At 41.4% G+C, this 20,169-nt stretch overlaps 1 protein-coding gene across 1 annotated transcript in view; it reads right to left on the bottom strand.

Moving 5' to 3' along the window:
• Window positions 1–7,056: 7,056 nt before the first annotated feature.
• Window positions 7,057–20,169, bottom strand: part of XPO7 (exportin 7) — an 84,027-nt gene continuing 70,914 nt past the window's right edge. Inside the window, exons 19-28 of the mRNA XM_057721655.1 lie at window positions 19,665–19,771; window positions 17,286–17,374; window positions 16,448–16,555; window positions 14,414–14,496; window positions 14,024–14,238; window positions 13,668–13,806; window positions 11,681–11,841; window positions 10,437–10,535; window positions 9,817–9,944; window positions 7,057–8,652 (exon numbers count right to left, since the gene is read on the bottom strand). Coding sequence (XP_057577638.1) covers window positions 8,559–8,652; window positions 9,817–9,944; window positions 10,437–10,535; window positions 11,681–11,841; window positions 13,668–13,806; window positions 14,024–14,238; window positions 14,414–14,496; window positions 16,448–16,555; window positions 17,286–17,374; window positions 19,665–19,771 — 1,223 coding nt within the window. The 3' untranslated portion in view covers window positions 7,057–8,558. The remainder of the gene's footprint in view (window positions 8,653–9,816; window positions 9,945–10,436; window positions 10,536–11,680; window positions 11,842–13,667; window positions 13,807–14,023; window positions 14,239–14,413; window positions 14,497–16,447; window positions 16,556–17,285; window positions 17,375–19,664; window positions 19,772–20,169) is intronic.

Below are 20,169 nucleotides of genomic sequence, written 5' to 3' on the forward strand. Positions count from 1 at the left end.
GAATTTTGACAGATGTATACACCATGTAGCCATCACCACAGCCAAGGTACAATTTCTGTTACTCCCCCAAATTTTCCTGTTTCCCTTTGCAGTCAATACCCTCCCGTTAGTGTCTTCTTGGTATTAGACAAACACTTATTTGCTTTCTGACACTGTAGCTTAGTACTGACTGTTCTAGAATTTCATATAAGTAGAATCATGCAGGGTCTTTTAGTCCGTCCTCTTTTGCTGAGCAGAATGTGTTTATTTATCCATATTGTTGCTGTATCAGTAGTTTGTTTCCGTTTATTGTTGAGTAGTACTCCACAATTTATATATCCAGACCCTTGCTGGTCAGTTTTATGTGTCAACTTGCCTAGCCTATTGCACCCAGTTATTCAAAGTGAGGGCGTGGCTGACAACTTCTATTTGGCAGTTTTTAATTGAAAGTATTTTGTAGATGTGATTAACATCTACAATCAGTTGCCTTTATATAAAGATTACCTTCAATACCAAGGGTGGGCCTGATCCAATGAGTTGAAAGGCCTTAAGAGCAGAACTGAAGATTCCCTGAAGATGTTTTGCCTGTGGACTGCACCTTCAGCTCCTGCCAGAGAGCTTCCAGCCTGCTCTTCCTGACAATCTGTCCTACCGATTTCAGACTTGCCTAGTTACCCCTCATGATTGCATTGGTCAATTCCTTGTGCTAGATCTCTGATACACCTCTTGATGGATACTTGGGTAGCTTCCAGTTGTAGACTATTATGAATAAAAATGCTATGAACATTTGAGAGCAACTCTTTGCGTGGATATATATTTTAATTTTTCGAGAATACTTAGGAGTGGAATTGCTGGATCATTTGGTGTGCATATATTAAACTTTACATGAAACTGTAAAACTATTTTCAAAATTTCTGTAGCAGTTTGCATTTCTACCAGAAATGTACGCAAATTCCAGTTGCTCTACATCTTCATCAACGCTTGGCATTGTCAGCCTTCTTAATTTTAGCTATTCTAGTGGATGTATATAGTGACATCTCTCATTTTTATTTATATTTTTTTGATGACAAATAAGTATTTTTTCAAGTGTTTATTGGTCATTTGTGTATCTCCTTTTGCAAAAATACCTGTTCAAATATCTTATTTTAAAGTTGAGTTATTCTTCTTACTGAATTGTAGTTCTTTATATATATTTGGATGCCTGTTTTGTATCAAGTATACATATTCCAAAGATTTTTCACTCCTGTCTATGGCCTGTCTTTTCATTTAAAAAAATGGTATCTTTTGAAGAGCAGAAATTTAAGAATTTGATGAAGTCAAATACTTTTCTTTCTTTTATGGCTCATGCTTTTGGTATTTTAAGAAATCTTTGCTAAACCCATTAAAATTTCTCCTGTTTCCTTCTAGAAGTCTTGTAGTTTTAACTTTTACATCTGTGATCAATTTGAAGTTAATTTTTGTGAATGGTGTTAGGTTAAGGGTCAAGGTTCATTTTTTCCCCCAAGTGGATATCTAATTCCTCTAGCACAATTTTTGGAAAACATTATTCTCTCTCTATTGAATTACCTTGGCATTTTTGTCAAAAATCAATTAACCATACATATCAGTCTATTTCTGGAATTTTTTTCTGTTCTATTAGTTTGTCTACCCTAGTGCCAATACCACACAGTCTTGACTACTGTAGCATTATAACAAATCCTGAAGTCAGGTAGTTGAGTCCTCCAATTCAGTTCTTCTATCTCAAAACTGTTTTGGCTCTTCCAGATTCTTTGCATTTTCAAATAAATTCTAGAATCAGCTTGCCAGTTTCTAAAAAAAGAAAAAAAAGAGCCTTCTGGCATTTTTATTGGCATCCTGTTGCATGCATAGTTCAACCTGGGAATTGCTGTCCCAATTTTGAGACATCCAATCCATGAACATATTGTAATCTCTCCATTTATTTAATCTTTAATTTTCCTCAGTAATGTTTTATAGATGTTGGTGTTTAGATCTGTGATGTTTCTTGTTAAATTTATTCCTATGTAGTTTATGTTCTCGGATGCTACAGCAAATAGTATATATTTCAAAATTTCATCTCCTAGTTCATTTTTAGTATGTAGAAATAGTTGATTTTCATATATTGACCTTGTATTCTGATTTTGCTAAATTCCAGTAGTTTTTTGTACCCCAAATCTCGACATTTGTGAATAAAGACAGTTTTACTTCATCCTTTTTGATCTGTGTGCCTTTTTGTGTATTTATTTTTGTGCCTATTTGCTCTAGTTAGGACCTCAGGTACAATGCTGAATAGAAGTGGTAAGAGTGGGCATCCTTTCCTTGTTTTCCATCTTAGGAGAAACATTCAGTCTTTCACCTTTAAGTATGTTGGTGGTGGTAGGTTTTTTGTAGATGTCTTTTAACAGATGTCTTTTTAAGAATGTTTCTTTCTAATCCTAGTTTGCTGAGAATTTTTATCATGAATGAGTACTGAATTTTATCATATACTTTTTCTTTATTGAGAGGACCAGCTTTTTTGCCTTTGTTTATATGGTGAATTACAGTTACTGATTTTTTTTTAATGTTTTAAACCAACCTTGTATTTCTAGGACCAATCCCACTTGGTCATGATGTATTATGCTTTTTTATATATTCCCGGATTTGACTTGTTTATATTTTGTTAATTATTTTTGCATTCATGTTCATGAGTGTACCAGCCTGACGTTTTCTGTTGTTCCTTTTTTTTTTCCCCTTCTATAATGCCTTTGTCTAGTTTTGGTATCAGTGAGTGCTTGTTTCATGAAATAGGAGTGTTTCCTCCTCTTCTATTTTCTGAATTTTTTGTTGTTGAATTCCAAGTGCTCTGCTTGCAAAAGCAGGGAAATCTCCTTGGATCGGAGTTCCATTCAGGCTCACCAAGCGCTCTGACCTCTTTTCCATACTGTCCCACGACTCCTCGCCTTGACTCAGTTGCTGTCCTATTCTGGATCCCGGGGCAGAAATCATACTACAATCCACTTTCCTCTACCCTTCCGAAGTCCTGTTGATTCCACCTCTCGCCCGCAATATTTCCCAACTCTCTCTCCACAGCCCTCGTCTTGGTTCAAATCCTTATTACTCACTAGTTGGTGGGTTAAAGATTGGTCACTAGGCTGCTTTCAAACTTAATGGCTTTTAGGATCAAATCCCAACCTCTCGCGCCCCACCCTTCATCCAGACACGCAGAGGACTGCACTCTCCCTCCGGTCATGCTGTTTTTGCAGCTCCTAGAAAGGTACAAGATGTTTCACGCCTCAGAGATTTTGCGTTGCCCGAGTGTTCTTCCCTGTCTTCTTCCGATTAGCTCGTTCCTGCGTTAACGCTCCTCTTGGAGGCTCCTCCGTATCCCACAGCAAACAGAGCGCGCAATGATCATCCCTTTCAGCTTGTTTGCCCACTCCACTGAGTTCTTCCCAGCCAGGGATCAAGTTCTTCAACAGTGCCTCTGTGACTATCACCGTAGATACCTGCACCGGGCACACGTCCCAACTCTGACCTTCCCCAAGAAGAACGCTCCAGCAACCAGAGCAGATCCGCCTCCCTCTCAGGCGCCTCCATCGCAGGCCGGCGCGGGAAGGAGGCATGACTGCGCCTGCGCAGAGCGGCAGAGGCGGGGTGAACTGCGACGCGGAGGGGACGCTCCCGGCGAGCAGGCCTGTGTGCGCAGGCGCGGCGGGGGCGGAAGGGATGCCCTGAACCACCTCCGGGGCGCGGAGGCTTGTTCGGAAGTCGTGCTGGGTGGGGAGTGAGTTCTTCCTCTCATACCCTTCGCAGGGCGTGGGGGCCGGTGTCAGAGGCTTCTGCTCTTTTCCTTTTGGTGGAGGCCTGTGGTGACGATGTGCGTTTAACCCGTTCAACGCAGGCAGCCCGGGGCTCGCTCTGGAGGGGCTTTCACCCAAATGAGGTCCAGTTACTCTCCATCTCCCACCTCCCGCCTTCCGCAGACTCTCCCACGTCCCAGACACACTGCCCTTCGTTCATCACGATCTTTTCCGTGTGGCCCTGGCTCGTAAGGAGCACGCTTTGGTTGCTGGGACGGGGAGTGAGTGGGTTAGCAATACCTCAGATAAAGCCGTGAGACTTAGGGACGGCAGGGGGAGACTTCACAGGGGAAGTGGGGCTCTACTTTGGGTGTGAAAAGGTGAGCAAAGGGCAAGGAAGTTTAGACCGAGAGGAGAGGGCCCTGCAGACCGGGAAAAGGCACGAGGTAGGACGTGGAGGAAGAGATGGCAGCGGCCTAGTTGTGTGGAAGGGTTCTCCTGCAGCGTTTGTCGCTTGGCTGTATAACTTGGTTTGCTTTGTGACACTTCCCAGACTGCAAGGTTTTAAAGTGTGGGGAACTCGGTTTCCCGGTAAATAGAAATGATAATGGCCTGTTATAGTCTTAAACTGAAAAGTGGTTTCATTTCCACTAATTTTGCAGATGAACTAATTCAGCCTTGAGGATGCTTTACCTTCATTGCAGTGTCAAGTCTTTATGAGCTGAGCAGGGATGGCGTAGGTTCCGACTTCGAGGGTACTGCACTTACCTTTGCCCCACCCTTTCACTACCATCAGACGCTGAAGCGTGGCCCCCTGAGCTTTACAAAAGGCCAAATCCGTTGTCCAGTTAATCAGTTTTTATCCTGGGTTTGGTTGTCTTCCAGACCTTGAATCCGTATATGCATGGACTTACTTAATTTGTTATCCAATAGCAGGGGTTAGGAGATTCCCTACTTGGCACTCTTCGTTCCTTTGTAACCTAATAATGGAATGGTTTGGGCCAAACAGGCAACGCTGTTATGCTTACATTATGAGTTGTCTGTCTTCGTGACCGTCGAGCAGAATTTAAAGTCTAACTGTGTATGGTGCTTGTATAGGTATTGTTCACTACAGTGTTTTGGAGTCAGTTTGTACTGTTGAGGGATCTTACACAGAACAGTGGCAATGAATTTGCCTTGCAAATGATGTTTTTTGCTTTTCTTGTTAGTTTTCTTTTCTGTTGCTGACTCTCAAAAAGGTATGTGGCTTACTGTGGATGCTGATGAAAGAACAGACAGCAGCAGTCAGGCAGTCCTGAGAACCATAAGGGTTTTCTGATGAAGGGGGATAATATTCCAAGATTGATTTCATCCTCTATTCTGATCGCTTGATGTCCCACTGTCTGGCAGCTGATTTGTTTAGTGACCCATTGATCCTGAAATACACCAAACTGGCTGACCAGTGAATTCCAGGGTAACTGAGAAACCCAAGATAGACGTGATGGACCCAGGAAACATGCTACAGAGGCAATAATCCTCTTAGACATGATTTAGCACCTAATTGGTTGTTGTATTAATTATAGCTGGTGAGTGCATTTTTATCCTTTCAAATTTACGTAAAAATATTTAAAGGACTAGGACTTTAAAATAGTTATAATCATTTACATTTTTCCAGGCCTTGTTATCAGTTATGGCTTTTGCAGTTTCCCTGTAATTATCTTTGCTTTCTCGTTCTGCTTTGGCACTTGGGTAGCTTCACATGGCAACTTAGGTTTGTGGATCTAGCTAAAAATCTTGGGTTGAGGGCTGGTTGGCTGGTGGTAGATAGGATATAGAGAGGTGTTTTGACTCTCTCGAGTTAATTCATCCTACCCCATGACCATGGATATTTTGAAAAGTGGCTTGTTTTTCACACTTGGTTGAAAAGTTTATAAGGTATTAGAACATTTTTCCACTTGGGGGGAAGAAAACAAGTTCTTAAGAATAAACTCGTGATTGTGGAATATAAAATATTATTTCTTAGTAGACTGTCACTTGTCATTAGGAAAATGATACTTGGCTGAAAGTCCTTGCTTCTTAAAACCTAAAAACCTAAAATTTGACCCTTCATCCTTTGTCTTATTTATACTTTAGTGGGAATAGATAACCCTATTTGTTGGCAGAGCCAACAAAACAAACATATACAAACATAATACAGTTTAATAATCTGCAGTCAAGACTTTAGGTGTTTTGTCAATGTACAGTTTGTGCCAGGAAACACTGTCAAAAGACACTTGATGCTCAGGATAGCCTAGAAAGTAATAAAGTCATGCTTCAACTGAGTAAAACCTCTGCAAGATTTCTTGAGGAAACCAAAGTTTACAGATAACTGGCTTTCACATTTATTAGGTTGAGTCATGTGAAACTGCTGCTAACTGATCAGGAAAAAAAGCCTATTTTTTGGGTATCCCTCTTATAACTGTCAATTAAGAAAGGAACAGCTTCATTGTTTATAAAAAGTTTCATGTGGTTGGGGAAGATTTTAACTGTGGCACTTTGTCATGACCGGACTGCACTTAAGGGCTGCCCTGAGGAGACAGCATCTATGATGAGATTCTTGCTTCTGAAATTGTTTTTGTGGAAGGAAAGGGAGGGGTATGGGGTTTTGCTATCAATCAGCATCTCAGGATAGTTGGGGGAGAGGGCTTCTTCTTCAAGTACCTGTGAGGTTGTTTTTCTGTCATTTACTGCAGAATTAGGATTCCAGGTCACTGGAGCATGTGACTGGAGTGTTCAAGGTAGAGGTAGGTACCTTAATACTCTTCAATATTCCTGGCAACTAAGTCCCTTTACACTGAGGCACTATGCAGCACGGGGGGTGAGAAACAGTCCCCATTTACGGTAGTGTTCTTCATTTGACAATTCTGGCTCATGAGGTCTGCCGAGTATTTTAGGGGATAACATTCATCTTTGAACTTGTCAGGGTCTAATGAGTGAAGCCCAGCCCACATTAAGGAGCATATGTCTGAACATTAACTAAACTGGAGTTTCTGCAATTATTACTTCTTTCTTGGTTACCACTTGGAAGCTTGTAAAGACATAGAGTGGCTTCACCTTTATAGCTATGGACCAGCATATTTTTATATACAGATATGTATCAACTAAACGAATCCTATTTTTAAAAGACATTGAGTCAGACTTACTCCAGTGAGAAGCTAATTTCACAAGGTTGAGGGGTCCCTGTCACCCACTGGCTTTTAGGAATGTATGTTTCAAACATCTTCATGTATTCAGAGTGAGACATGTCCCTGCAGACACACTAGACTTGATTGCTGAAACCAGGTCAGTAGAAACCATTGAAGTTTATTGGCGGTCACAATGCTTACACTGTATGCAGCAAACACCCTTACAAGTCTATCTGCAACCTGATCACGCAAGAAAGGATTCACCACACAGTCGCCAGAGGAGAAGGAAAAAAAAAAATTAACAGGCTTGTTTCTGGGGGTAGAGAGAAATAAAAATAAAACCTAATTGATGAGTGTCCCATGGGCAAGAGCTGAACTAGAGATGCGTACAACTAGCAGCAACAATTGTGGAAAAAGTACAAGGCAAATAGCTTTCTCCATTAATTTTCCTCTGTAGGTTAATTTTTTTTAATATTCAAAACATTTATTATGGTTTTCATTTTATAAAAATGTATATTTTTAAAGGGGTGGGAGAATGTTAAATACTTCATGCTAGGCAGACCTTGTTATTAAGAACCCCTCCACTGTAGTAACTTCCTCCAGTTCATACATTCACGAGTGCAGGGTACATATATAAATATCCACACACACACATCCACACACACTGCCTCGAGGGCTGGGGAAGACTAAAAGTTATTGGCCACACACGACTGGGCCTCTGGTGGACTCACCCAAATTGCTCAACAGGAGAACAACTGGCTCAATTCCTTCTCTTGGTCTCCACCTCTACAGAGACCAAGAACCCAAAATCATAGAGTTACATCTGACTTTTAAAAGCAAGAGGCATATGTCTGAGGATGGGGATAAGCAAAGTGGGAAAGAGGATGAAGCTAAGAACACCAAACACTTTTAGCTGGAGTTGTCTGTCACTGTAAGAGGCCAGGGGACCCAGGGCAGCATCTAGGTTGAGGGGGGAGGGACAGTGCTCCGCATGGCTTAGAGTTCCTAATAACAAGGGTAATACAGTAACAGGAAGTGATAAATTTGGAGGACAAGGAAAGGGCAATAAGAAAAAATATACATTTGGAATTTTTACTTTTTTTTTTTGCCTCTCTACACTGTGTCACTAAATATATCTCTGCACGTTCACACATCCTCGTCCAGTAAAGCTTCAGGCCACCAGAATACACATTTTTTCCTCACGCGCATACACAACCCCTCACATCAGCATTGGTGCACTAGACTCTGTAAAAATTTTTCAGTCACACTTTGTTTTTAAACTTGAGTCAATATAAACCTTGTTCAAAATGTTATGAAAAAATGTACATGTTTATACAAGGCAGGTTGTGGCAGGACACTGGGGGTTCTTTCCCCTTGGGTGGCCCCAGGAGGAGGGGGCTGGAGTCTCACACATTTGTGTCTCTATCTCCTCCCATCACCGTTCCCACCCAATACCCCAGGAACCAGCAGCGCCCTGCCCCCCTAGTGAGTGCACTCACACCCCTATTCCCTGGGGAAGAAGCTAGTTGACCTTTGCCATTTTCCCCACACCCCTGGAGGAGGGGGCCAGGATCAGCCAGGCCCTCTCCATTGTAATTGTTCGCCCCTCTGGGCCAGACCAAAGGGACGCTGCTCTGTACAGGTAGAGTCCAAGGAGGTGTCAGCTCATCATGTCATTGCTATTCACGCCATAAGTGGAATTCTTCATCGAGTCGTTGACTTCTCGACGGAATGCTGACAGGTTCTGGGTGAACCTACAGAGAGGATGCATGTAGGTTGGGGGAGCAGGGGGGAAGGGAGAGGTGGTTCCCTAAAATGTTTCTAGCAGACAGGTGGCTACTAAGAGGCAGAATGTATGAACTGGTTCTGTTTCTAAGGTCAGTTAATCTCAGTCTTAAGACTTTAAGGGAAATTTGGGCTCGTTTTGTGCCCCTTTCTACCTGACAACTTCATGGCAGGTCTCAAGATCTGGTCAAATCCGGGACTCTGAAGATCACCTTGGGCTCATGCCAACACAAAAAGAATGTCACTGACAGAGATGGGAAGTAACCCTCAGGAAAGTAAGGGCTGGGAGAGAATGAGGCTGTCTCATTTCTTAACGTCAAGAGACTGTGCTGTCCAGTATGGTAGCCATTAGCCACGTGTGGCTGCAGAGCACTTGAACTGTGCTCAGTGCAACTGAGGAACTGAATGCCAATTAAAAGAAATTTAAAATTCAGTTCCCCAATCGCACTTTAATAAACATTAAATTAAAATGCCATGTTTTAAATTAATTAAAATGGAATTAAAAAAATCAATTTAGAAAAACCTAACATTCAATTCAATTATTGGACAACTTCTAAGTATGTTTGGAACAACTTGAGTATGGGAATCTACTTTGTCAACTGTAAATCTTATGAAATCTAAATACAAATCAAGTATTTCCAATGAAAATTTAGCACCTGAATTGAGATGCCCTGTTAAGTATAAAATACACAGGATCTTGAAGACTTAGTATGTTAAAAAGAATGTCAAAATTCTCAATTTAAAAATACTGATTACACATGAACGTATTTTAGATACATGGGTTAAATAAAATATATTAAAATGAATGCTGTCTGTTTCTTTTTAGCCTTTTTAGGTGTGGCAACTAGAAAATTTAAAATTACTCTGTGTCCCCCCAAAAATAATAAATAAATTAAATAAAATTAAAAAAAAAAAGAAAAATTGATCCATAAAAGTAATATGGTAAAGCAAAAAAAATAAATAAATAAATAAATAAATAGACTAAAAAAATAAAATTACTCTGTGGCTTGCTTTTCTATTGGGCAGCACTGCTTTAGATGGCCTCTAAAAGACTCCTAAGGAGTCTCCCTCATTTCAATGATTTGAAAAGTAACAACTGCCTAGGATTTCTTGGCAGAGCCTTTGACACTCACCTGTCTCTGTTTTTTGTTAGAAGATTTCGCTCAATGCCTTCCATCAGGTTTTCGAAACACAGATGCATAGCCTGCTGCTTTTCTGGTGGCTGGCTGTTCACGATACTGTTCCTTAAGTCAGAAAAATACTGTAGGGCAAAGAGGAGGGGAGGGTAAGGAGAGAAGATGGGGAAAGGCTGACTAGTTCTCCACTGTCTGAAGAGTGGAAGGAGTGTTCTCCTCTAAGAAGAAATGGAGCATCTACTAAAAGTGATATTTAACATACCTTTATCTCACTTAAAAATCTAGAACTTTAAATCTGCAAATGCTATGAGGGTCACCTGATCCAGAGTCTTCTTTTACAGGAATCTCTAGACTTATGTCTGTTTACGGCAGAGCTGGAACTAGAACTTAGGCCTTAGGTGCTATGATCTCCAGGTCTCTTCTCTCCTTGTCACACTTCCTTCCTCATCCTTTACCTTTTGTATGAACTGCCACAGGTGCTGACTTCTAAATGCTGTTCAGAGCATGAATAGGACATGCTCAGAAAATGCGCCCCTTTCCCTCTTTCACCACCATGGGGTGTTTTTCTTTAAGTGTTTCTCACAGTGCCCTTGACACCAGGGAGCTGGTTCTCTTACCTTTTCATTAAGTAGTATCAAGCCGAGCAGGGGTCTGGACATAGACCACTGGTTCCTACAGTCTTCGAAGATGATGATGTTCAGCACCGTTGACAGCATCTGGAAATGGGAGAATCTGAGGCAGTGACCTAGTGTGTGGCTACCCAAGACAGAATTACAGATTCCAGACAGGAGTTTACTAGGTTGAAGGCCTTTTCTGTCTAGAGAAACCAGACGAATATTTCATGAAGCTTCACTTAGATCTTCTCCTACAAGGTAAGTTTCATTTCTAAATATCTCCTAACCTGTTCTTTAAGTTGGTTTGATAATTCATTTAAAAATGGACCTTTCCAGTTGGCCCTGATTTTTGTGGGTAATGACGTGGGTCAAGTAAATGACTGTAATAGGCAAAATCACCTTGCACTATAGCTCCCAGGATATTTTCTCAGAAGAGAAAGCTTTATAACATCTTGGGAATGTTCACTACTGCTCTGGAGAACAATGTGGACAAAGGTGAGATTGGTTAAAATATTATTGGCTAAAAATCTAAACAATTCCATTGATTCTTTTCCTTATGTATTTTTATCTGATATGTTTCTGCTAATCTTATTTCTGAAAACATGTTGCATACAAATAACATAATGGTAAGCATATGGTTTGATCTCCATGTGGTCAGTTATCTCCTTTTGTCCTGCACTCTTTTTTTTTTTTTTTTTAAATTGAGAGCTTTATATAAAAGGTAGTACAATCTTTTTTTTTTTTTGGCTGCACTGTGTGGCTTTTGGGGATCTTAGTTCTCCACCAGGGATCGAGCCCACGCACTTGGCAGTGAAAGCTCGGAGTCCTAACCACTGGACCATCAAGGAATTCCCTGCCCTGCACTGTCGTTTCTATTTTGCAAGTGGCAGTAGGACTTTCACAGCTGGACTCTGCTAACTCATGCTCCATTTACAGCAGTGGGTGAGCAAAATCACAGCCAGGGAAGAAGGACAGTGCTCAGGGGACAGGCCCAAGGCAGGGGGGTTAGGGTAGAGAACAGTGCAGAAGCTGATTTTTTTCAGATTTTCTATAGCCATATCCAGTGATTACTCAGCTAACTCAAAATCCATTGCAATTTTAAGGCATAAAATCCACCTTGGCAGCATTAACCAGATGAGATGTTAGTCAAACTCATCACCTTGCTTGGCCTCCCCTCTCTCTCAGAGACGGTCTCCCACTGTGGGACACCCACACTGCCTCCGACCCCTACCCATGATGCTCCTTACCTGCTGGATCATCTCTGGATGCTGCTGCATGATGTGCAGAAAGCGGTCACTCTCCTGGTTCAGGGGTGTCGTCCTCTTCTTGGTGCTACGTGAAAGCTGCTTGAAGAGGTATGTCACAATGTGGTCCAGGCAGGAGCAGCAGCCTGTGCATACCATGGTGTCTGGAAGAAAGAGGGGCAGGGGTGGAACAGAGCAGGGATCCTGAGTGGCTGACGGTGACAGGGGTGAATGTGAGTTGCCCTCAGCTGAGATCCCACAGACTGGGAAGTGTGGCCAGCGCAGACAAGACCACCTCTTGGGATGCTGCCTATTAACCTCTCACCCTCATCATACAGCAGGGTCCAATTCTAAGTTTGAAAATGAGCTTGTCGTAATAGATAATAATGTAAATAAATAATATTGAAATTATTGACTATGTGGATTTATATCTTCTGCTTCATGAAAAACAATAAACAGCTTACAATATAGCAACTACTTTTATTGTGCCAGATACTGTGCTAAGGACTTTATAGGTTATTATCTCTATTGTATCCTCTTGAGAACTCCAGGAGATAGGTGTTCCGTTTTACCAATGAGTAAACCGAAGTTTGGAGAGATCATGTGACTTGCCTCAAGGTCACATTGTTCGTTTTTGGGAGAGCTGTGATCAGAATCCAAATCTGAGATGTGAGCCTACACTCCGAGTTACCTGGGTGATTGTCACGAAACCCAGCTTAACACAGCCTATCAACACCTGCAGTTTGTTAGAGTGGGGCACTGTAATATTTGTTTATCTACTGCATCTCCAGGGGAGTGTGAGGTGGAAAGCTGCAGGCTCATCTATGCATTTTATAAAGGGGACACTGCCGCACGGCCTTGCAGACCAAGCTGACTAGGTGAGGCATAGGCCACAGGCCTAAAAGAGTAAACCATGCTGCTTTCGTTCATGCAGCTTCTATTTTCAAGAAGCTAAAAAACAGCCTTCTAAAGCAGGGTCTGCTACCCTGGCTGGACAGTTCTAGACACGGCTATGCACCCTGCTGGAGGTCAGTGCATATCAAAGAAGTGGCACAGAGGTGTGGCTAACTCACCACGGTAGACAATCCAAAAGTCATTCTCTGTGCATTTGCAATATATCATGATTATTTTGCAGTTGACTTAACCTTCCTATTTATGTTTTGCTCAGCCTAATATAAAAACGTATCTTATTCTCTGAACACATACACACTAAGACTGCTGGAAGGTAACAAAAATGGTAACAAAATGGTAACAAAATGGCTGACAAGAACCAGGTGGAATAGGATGGAAAAACTTACAGAGCTAGCTGCATAAAACCTTCCACTGCTTCCACTGCCTTGAGGACAGAATCCAAACACCCTGACAGAACTTAAGGGCGGCCTTCGTGATCTCCAGATTTGCCCCTGCCTCTCTCTCTCTTCCTCCAGCTTCACATCATTCCTCTTCTTCTCTTCTGCACTGCACTGAATGTGTCAGCAATCTGGATTTCCTGCTCCTTTTTTGCCTATAGGTGCTAGTACTTGCTGTTCCTGCTGCTTGGAAGCTTCTTCCCCCACTAATCTGATACAGCCCGTTCAGCTGCTAAGGTTACGCTTTGATACCAACTCTTTCAGCCAGCCTTGCAGACCCTAACTCCTCAAAGCCAGGAGCTTATTCTTCCCAAGCGCTCCCACAGCACTCAGTACTTACCCTACTGCTGTGTGCACACAGGCGGAGTGGTAAACAGGCAGTGGTCTGTTTCACCTACCAGATAAAAAGCTCCTAAAGGACAAGGACTAAGTACTGTACCCTCAGCACCAAACACAGTGCCTGGTCTGTAGGGGGCACCAGTAAGTATTTGCCAGATAAGAATGTACCCTTGAGGTATATGCTCTGTTGTGAGCGTCAGCTCCCCAAAGCAGTAATCCTTTTGGATACTGGGGCAAGATTCTCCCTTCTGTTAAGTGGTAAAAACCAACCAACCAACCCACCCACCCTCCCAGGTGCTTACCAAGTGCAGTAAGTCCTTCAGAAATGGAAGAGAGAATATACATGATGACATGAGGTTCCAGGCTTGCAATAAAGTTCATGTGGTCCTGGGTCAGGACTTCCAGTAGTGAATAGTAAGACTGGCTGAGCTTGGGGTAATCCTGTGGGAGAAGGAGGATGAAAATCAGCTTAGATGCTGTGTACCTCAGCATGTGTGGAGCGAGATCTTAAATAAAACAGCTTAGTTCCCTTCAGATGGGAAGACAGAGACCTAGTTCTTCAGAGAAACATTCAATCATGGTCTCAGCAGGAAGAAAAAAAAAAAAAAAAAGACTGACATGAAGGGCTTGGATCCTGCCAATGAAGCTTAGGGCTTACCAGGAGGTCACTGTGGGGAATAGAGAGAAGCAGCTTGATAAAGGTCTGTAGAGCATTGTCCAGGGCATCATCCCCATAGAGACGGAAGACTCCAAAATTGACATAACTCCCACTCAGAGCAGCCTTCAGCATGGAGAAGCAGATGGAGATGCCCTTGAGCTTCAGTGCGTACACCTGATCCTTCGGGACCTCTCCTAGTGTCAGGATTCGATTGCCTAAGTAGACAAGATATATATTTAGTGAACCACATGGTAAATGGCAGTTCACATACTGCCTCAACCCTCTAGGTGCTGGCTGGAGCTGCAACACGAGTATATGAGACCCACACTGCAGTGTGTGGTGACTGAGCTGGAACTCACTTCCGGGGTTCTGCCCCTCTTAAGCACTTACCATACATTGTTATCATCTTGCTGGTTTCTCTGAAGAGTAAGATGCCATTGGGGGAAGAGACATCAAACTGGAGTCGCTGGGATCTAAGCAGAGAACACAGAGAAGACAAAGTCAGAGGTATGTTGCTGGAAGACTAGGCTACTTCAGGCTCTCTCCTGAGTACATCAGGTGATACTTTTTTGCACGAAGACATGCAGATTACTTATCCTAATGTGAAATAACCAAGTTAACCCAAGATAACCAGTGATATAGCTTATATCTTGAAGATCAGCATACTAGATTCAAGTTCTGCTGCTCAAACTAAAAACAATTAAAAGAAACAAAGAAAGTGAGGCGGTAGATAAAATTATACTCTTAAAATTCTCAATTTGTTTAAAGTATAGCTTTTATCACAGTCACTTCTTGGTCATACTCACAGCCCTTCAGACTTTACATTTAATTTTATAGCTTCAGTAGCAACTGAGGGAGGGCTAGTTTCCACTTTGCAAGAGGAAACACTGTGAAGGGACTGAGAATGCTAAAACGGGAGTCAGGCCGGGAGGGCAAACAATGTCAACAACCTGAGTTTTGGGTTCCTGACCGTCCCCTAGACCAGAGCTCCTCCTCCTCGGTTTGCTCTGCTGCTTAATGAGCATCACTGACCTCATGGCTGGTAAGGCCTCAAACTCAGAAGTCCTCTTGATTCTTGTTTTCTCCCCTCCCCACATAGAATCCATCAAGATCTAGCTCTACAACGTGCCCTGAACCCATCTGCCTCCTATGTGGTCTTTCTGCTTCCACTCTTGCCCCTATATTCTCATTCTCCACATGCAGCTAGAATGACACCTTTAAATAATGTGAATGACATCGTTTTGATCCCTGCTTAACATACTCCAGTAGCTTCCCATGTAATGAGCACACGCCATTCTTCACTACCACTGTATTAAGTCGCCACACGATCCGTCTGACTTGTCGCCTACCTTGGCCTCCCCTCCTTCACCAGGCTCCAGCCAGCAGCATTCTGCTGTCTCAAGTGCCAGCAAGCTCATCCCAACTTGGGACCTCTGCAGTTGTTTCCTCTGTTTAGAATGCTCTCTCCCCTTATCCTTGCAGGGATACCAGGATCTTTCTGGTCATTCATATTACCTTCTCTGAGAGGCCTTCTCTCCTCAACTCCCCTCTATGACCTTATTTAGTTTTTTTCACAGCATGTACTACTGTCTGAAATGATCTTCCACACTTGTTTTACTGTCTGTCGTCCCTCCAGAATGCAGCATCTAAGTGGGCAGAGGTTTTGTCTGGCACAATTGACATTAAAGTGCCTAAGTGGCAAAGAGTAGATGTTCTTAAATGTCTATTTTATAAACGAGTAAGTCTTAACTATAAGCCTCATGGGAGGCTATAGCTTCTATGAATATTACCCACTTCTCCACTAAGATAGTTTTAAAAACTATTAATTCTCTCAGGAGTGCCTTAAGAGGCAGATACAGACCTGAAATTCTAGGGAAGTCAAGGTGCTGGAGTTTTCTTTCCATCCCTAAGTTGCTGGGAAAATCTAAAATGTAGTATTTTGAAAATCTTTCTCACTTTCTTTTAACATAAATTTTTACCGATGCAGCTATAATCTGCCTAACAAATCCCTTTCTGCAGAAAGAGTGTTCTAACATGTCTGCATCCCTCTCAATAGTGTCTATGAAATGTGAAGGATGCAATGTGATGGACACGGCACCATCACTAAATGTTAACTTTTATGCGTGTGGGCAGGGAAATCAGAATCTTGGTTGCCAAATTCACTTCTCTTAAGAGTGGGTATCTTGAGACTCTTTAAAAAAGTGACTTATTTCTTGCAAGCAGTTATGGCTTTGTGTGGTTGGGGACACCGTTCATTCAAACAAATAAAAATATACACAATAATCTTTTAGAGGTTTTCAAATTTTGACAGCAGTGAATCTTACTATCTTCCACAATCTGCTGAAAACACTAGATAAAGCAAATTATCTTAGGGATCTCTCAGATAAAAGGGCAAGCTGTACCCTTTGAAATCTCCCTGCTTACCTATTATGAACCAGTTCAGCCATTAGCTTGAGCACAGGTGTGGTACAGGCTGGATCATGGTACCATAGCTCAATTGCCCGCTGGAGAATTGGCATGTAAGATGGGTAGCTGTAAATGAAAAGCTAAGGAAGAATTCTGAATCCAGAAAGGTACAGAATTTAAAATAATTTCTCAGCACTGGTCAAGCACAAACTGCCAAATTACAGTTCCCTAATTTCCTGTTTCTTGCTTGCTAATCTTGGAGTCTTTCTAACCAGAAGGTGCTAAAGTGACTGTGTGTCCTTTAACTTATAATAGGCATCTAACGACACACTGTAATTTACATAATTGCCTTTCTTCTGAGGAGCACAATGTATTTCATATTGTTATTTACCCTCTTACCACTTCTGTGATGTGACAGGGAAGCAGCTATTTCCTTTACATAACTATTAGAGAAACAGAGGCACTTAGATCTGAAGTGATTTGTTCAAGGTTATGAAGTTAGTAAGGTCAGACTTTCTAATTCCTAGTACAGCTGTCTTTTTTAGTAGATTGAAATGTCTCTCTTTTGTAAGTGTAGCAAAATTTACATGCAACAATTTCACAGGCATTTATAACTCGGACCCGAAAGAGAAACTGAGATGCCACCTTGCTCATTTCCCAATCTCAGTGACCAAAGCAGGCAGCATCATATCATTGGACCACGATGGAAAGACAGCTTACAAGACATATGACAGGTCTTTTGGGTAACTCTTCACCTTCTTTGCCTCACAACTCCTTCCGCCCACCTTTCCCGATGACTCCATCACCCATTAAGTTAAGGCTTGCTGTGGTATGCTCCTAGTTTGAGTTAGGATACATCCATTCAAACAGCATCATGAAGCTGGTCTTGGCATTGAAGGCGAAAGCTATCCCTCTCAGGTCTCTTACTAGGCCAACTAGAGTTCGCTGTAGTAGAAGGCAAAAAATGTTAAGACAGAAGAAAAACCAAACCTATAACCACCTGATGGGGATTTCACATATCTGTAATCAAATTCTTCCTCCCATCATTCAACAAATATTCCTTCCCAAATATTCTGAATCCATCTCTTCCAGACTAGAATGGAATCTTTTCACTTGGAAAATTAGTTTTGGAAGTTTTTTATACCAAGAGAAAGGGACGGTTCCTGGCCCATCACAGCAAAAACAGAGGCTGATAAAATTTTAAGACATTAATATGATAAATCCTATGTAAAAAGTGGAAAAGCAGAAAAGCTTATTCAAAAAGAGGTAGGAAAACAAAAAGGCAAAAAAGTACATACAAGAAGAGAGAGAAGAGTCATATTCCTAAAGGTCTGGTACCACATCTAATTACAAAGGTGCCAGTGCCACAGGAATGCTAATGCAAACCCCACCAGCAACAAGACGAGAGTCTACAAGGTATCTGCCCTTTGGCTGGGGTGTCTGGACGTAAGACTGATGTGTCAGATCTTGGACCTATAAAGTACTAATATGATACTTCTACAGAAAAAGAGCTTGAGACCCTATAAGGTCAAATAATTTGCTCGTAGTCGTGCTGGTAGGTAGCAAGAAGGCCAGGATTAGGACTTACAACACAAAGACTCCAAATCCAAAGCTCTTTCTCAATAGAACTTTTAATACTAGGCCCTGAACAGCAATAAAACTGCTTTCAAAAGCTAACAGTCATCAGTAGGCACATTTGGGTATCCTGACTCATTTGTTAAAAATGTCTGCACTTCTGCTAACAGTCTGCTTTAAGCAAACAGTTCTATCCCTAAATTGATATCATAAACTCAGTTTTAAGTCTAAGACATGGGCAATCTAAAAGACTTGTTATATGAGGCACGACAAAGATATGATGATGGTTGTAGTTCATAGCCAAGGTGGTTCTTTCATTAATTTTGTTTGTTTTATATGGAACTAATGTGATGGGGCAGGGCTGATATTCACTGATATCTCTCAGTTATCCTTGATAATGGTTGATACCCTAGCCTATTATTGATCTGTTCTACATTAACCTTAGCTTTAAATGGTACCCATCTCAGACCCCAGAACACTGGGGTAAAGAGGAGAGAGTTGGGCAAATGGTGTTGCTCTCTGACTTCCCTGCTAATTTGGAGAGAGAAAACTAAGGCTTTCTAAAGATGAAAAAGAAGAATTTTAGAATATCAGGTAGAGTCTGGCATTTTGGGGGACAATATGCCTGGGCTATTTGGTGGCTCTAAAATTCAGTATCAGTGTCACTATGAACAATGCAAAAAAGTCCTGCAAATATTAGTTGTCTAGTGTTTCTGGTTTTGGTACAGAGATCTACAGGTAAAGAGAGCAGGTATGCATGAAGTAAAAAGATGAGGAAAGCAAAAAAACAAGAAATGACCATTCTGACAGCCAGAAATCAATAACTAAAGGTAACTTTAAAATTCCATTTATATGGAAATTCACAAACCCTTCTAAATGACTCATGGGTCAAAGAAGAAGTCTTAGTGGAAATAAGAAAACACAAAGAACTGAATGATAATGAAAAATGTTACATATCAAAACTTATGGATTCTGGAGGCCAGTTTCACAACAATGTGAATATACTTACTGCTACTAAACCATTCACTTAAAAATGGCTAAGATGGTAAGTTTTATGTGTTTTCTATTCCAATTAAAAAACCCAAACACTTGTGGAATAATACAGCTAGAGGGACATTTTTAGTTTTAAATGATTACATTAGGAAAGAAGGGCTGAAAAGAAGCTACAACCACAGAATAACCCCAAGGAAAAGGTATGAAGATAATGATTACAGGTAGAAATGAATGAAATAGAAACACAATAAAGCAGAGCTAAAACAAAGCAAAAAAAAAGAAAGAAAAAGAAAATTTTTTTTTGTCTGGCAGGACATCTAGAAAAAAGAGAGAAAACACCAATAAACAGTATTAAAAATGAAAAGGGAGTGCAACTAAATATACAACAAAAATTAAAAAGGCAATGAGAAAACATATAAAATAACTTTATGCTAATACAGTTGAAAACTTAGATAAAAAATCCTAAGGGCTGTTTAAGAACACACTTTAACATAAAAGAGTTTATAAACCTATCCTGGTTCTTCTACTTCAAAATCCCTGCAGTCCAAGAGACTCAGTGAACAGCTAACTCGGTGGAAAATTCATGGATGAGTACTACTTTCTGCGGTGCCACCCAATCCCATCTCTCAGGGACTGCCCTCAACCAGTCAGCGGGTGAAGGACTCACCTTTGCCTCTTGCTCGTTGAAACTATTAGTGCTAAACATCTGGGCCACAGCCTCAAATGCCGCCGTGAGCGGCAGCATGAACTGCTCATATTGATCTTCATCCTCTCCTGCAAGGAAAGCAACCCGGGGTGTGACCCCGATACAAGGAATGCAAGGCTGTGTATGCATGGAAAATAAGACGGTATGACAGACGAGCAAACCCAAGGATAATTCAGAGGGATCCCTTGATTATCCTAATAGGTACTAGTAATTTCAGAATAAAATGTATGTATAGAAATAACTTTTGAACTAGAAAAATCATCACAGCAGAAATCATCTAGTTCAGGGATGCCCCAATTTTTTCAATACTCAGCTTCAATATCAGAGCTTCTGATGTGTACAAGGTACTATGTTATTTTCCCTTAAACAAGAATTATATAGTCAGTTGAAAAAGGACTGAGTCTAGCGTATGAGAAGTAGATGAGACTCGAACTTGAATCAAGTGCTTGTGGAGGCCTTTTTTATA

The sequence above is a fragment of the Hippopotamus amphibius genome, chromosome 2 (genome assembly GCF_030028045.1).
Source record: "Hippopotamus amphibius kiboko isolate mHipAmp2 chromosome 2, mHipAmp2.hap2, whole genome shotgun sequence".
Classification (NCBI taxonomy): domain Eukaryota; kingdom Metazoa; phylum Chordata; class Mammalia; order Artiodactyla; family Hippopotamidae; genus Hippopotamus; species Hippopotamus amphibius.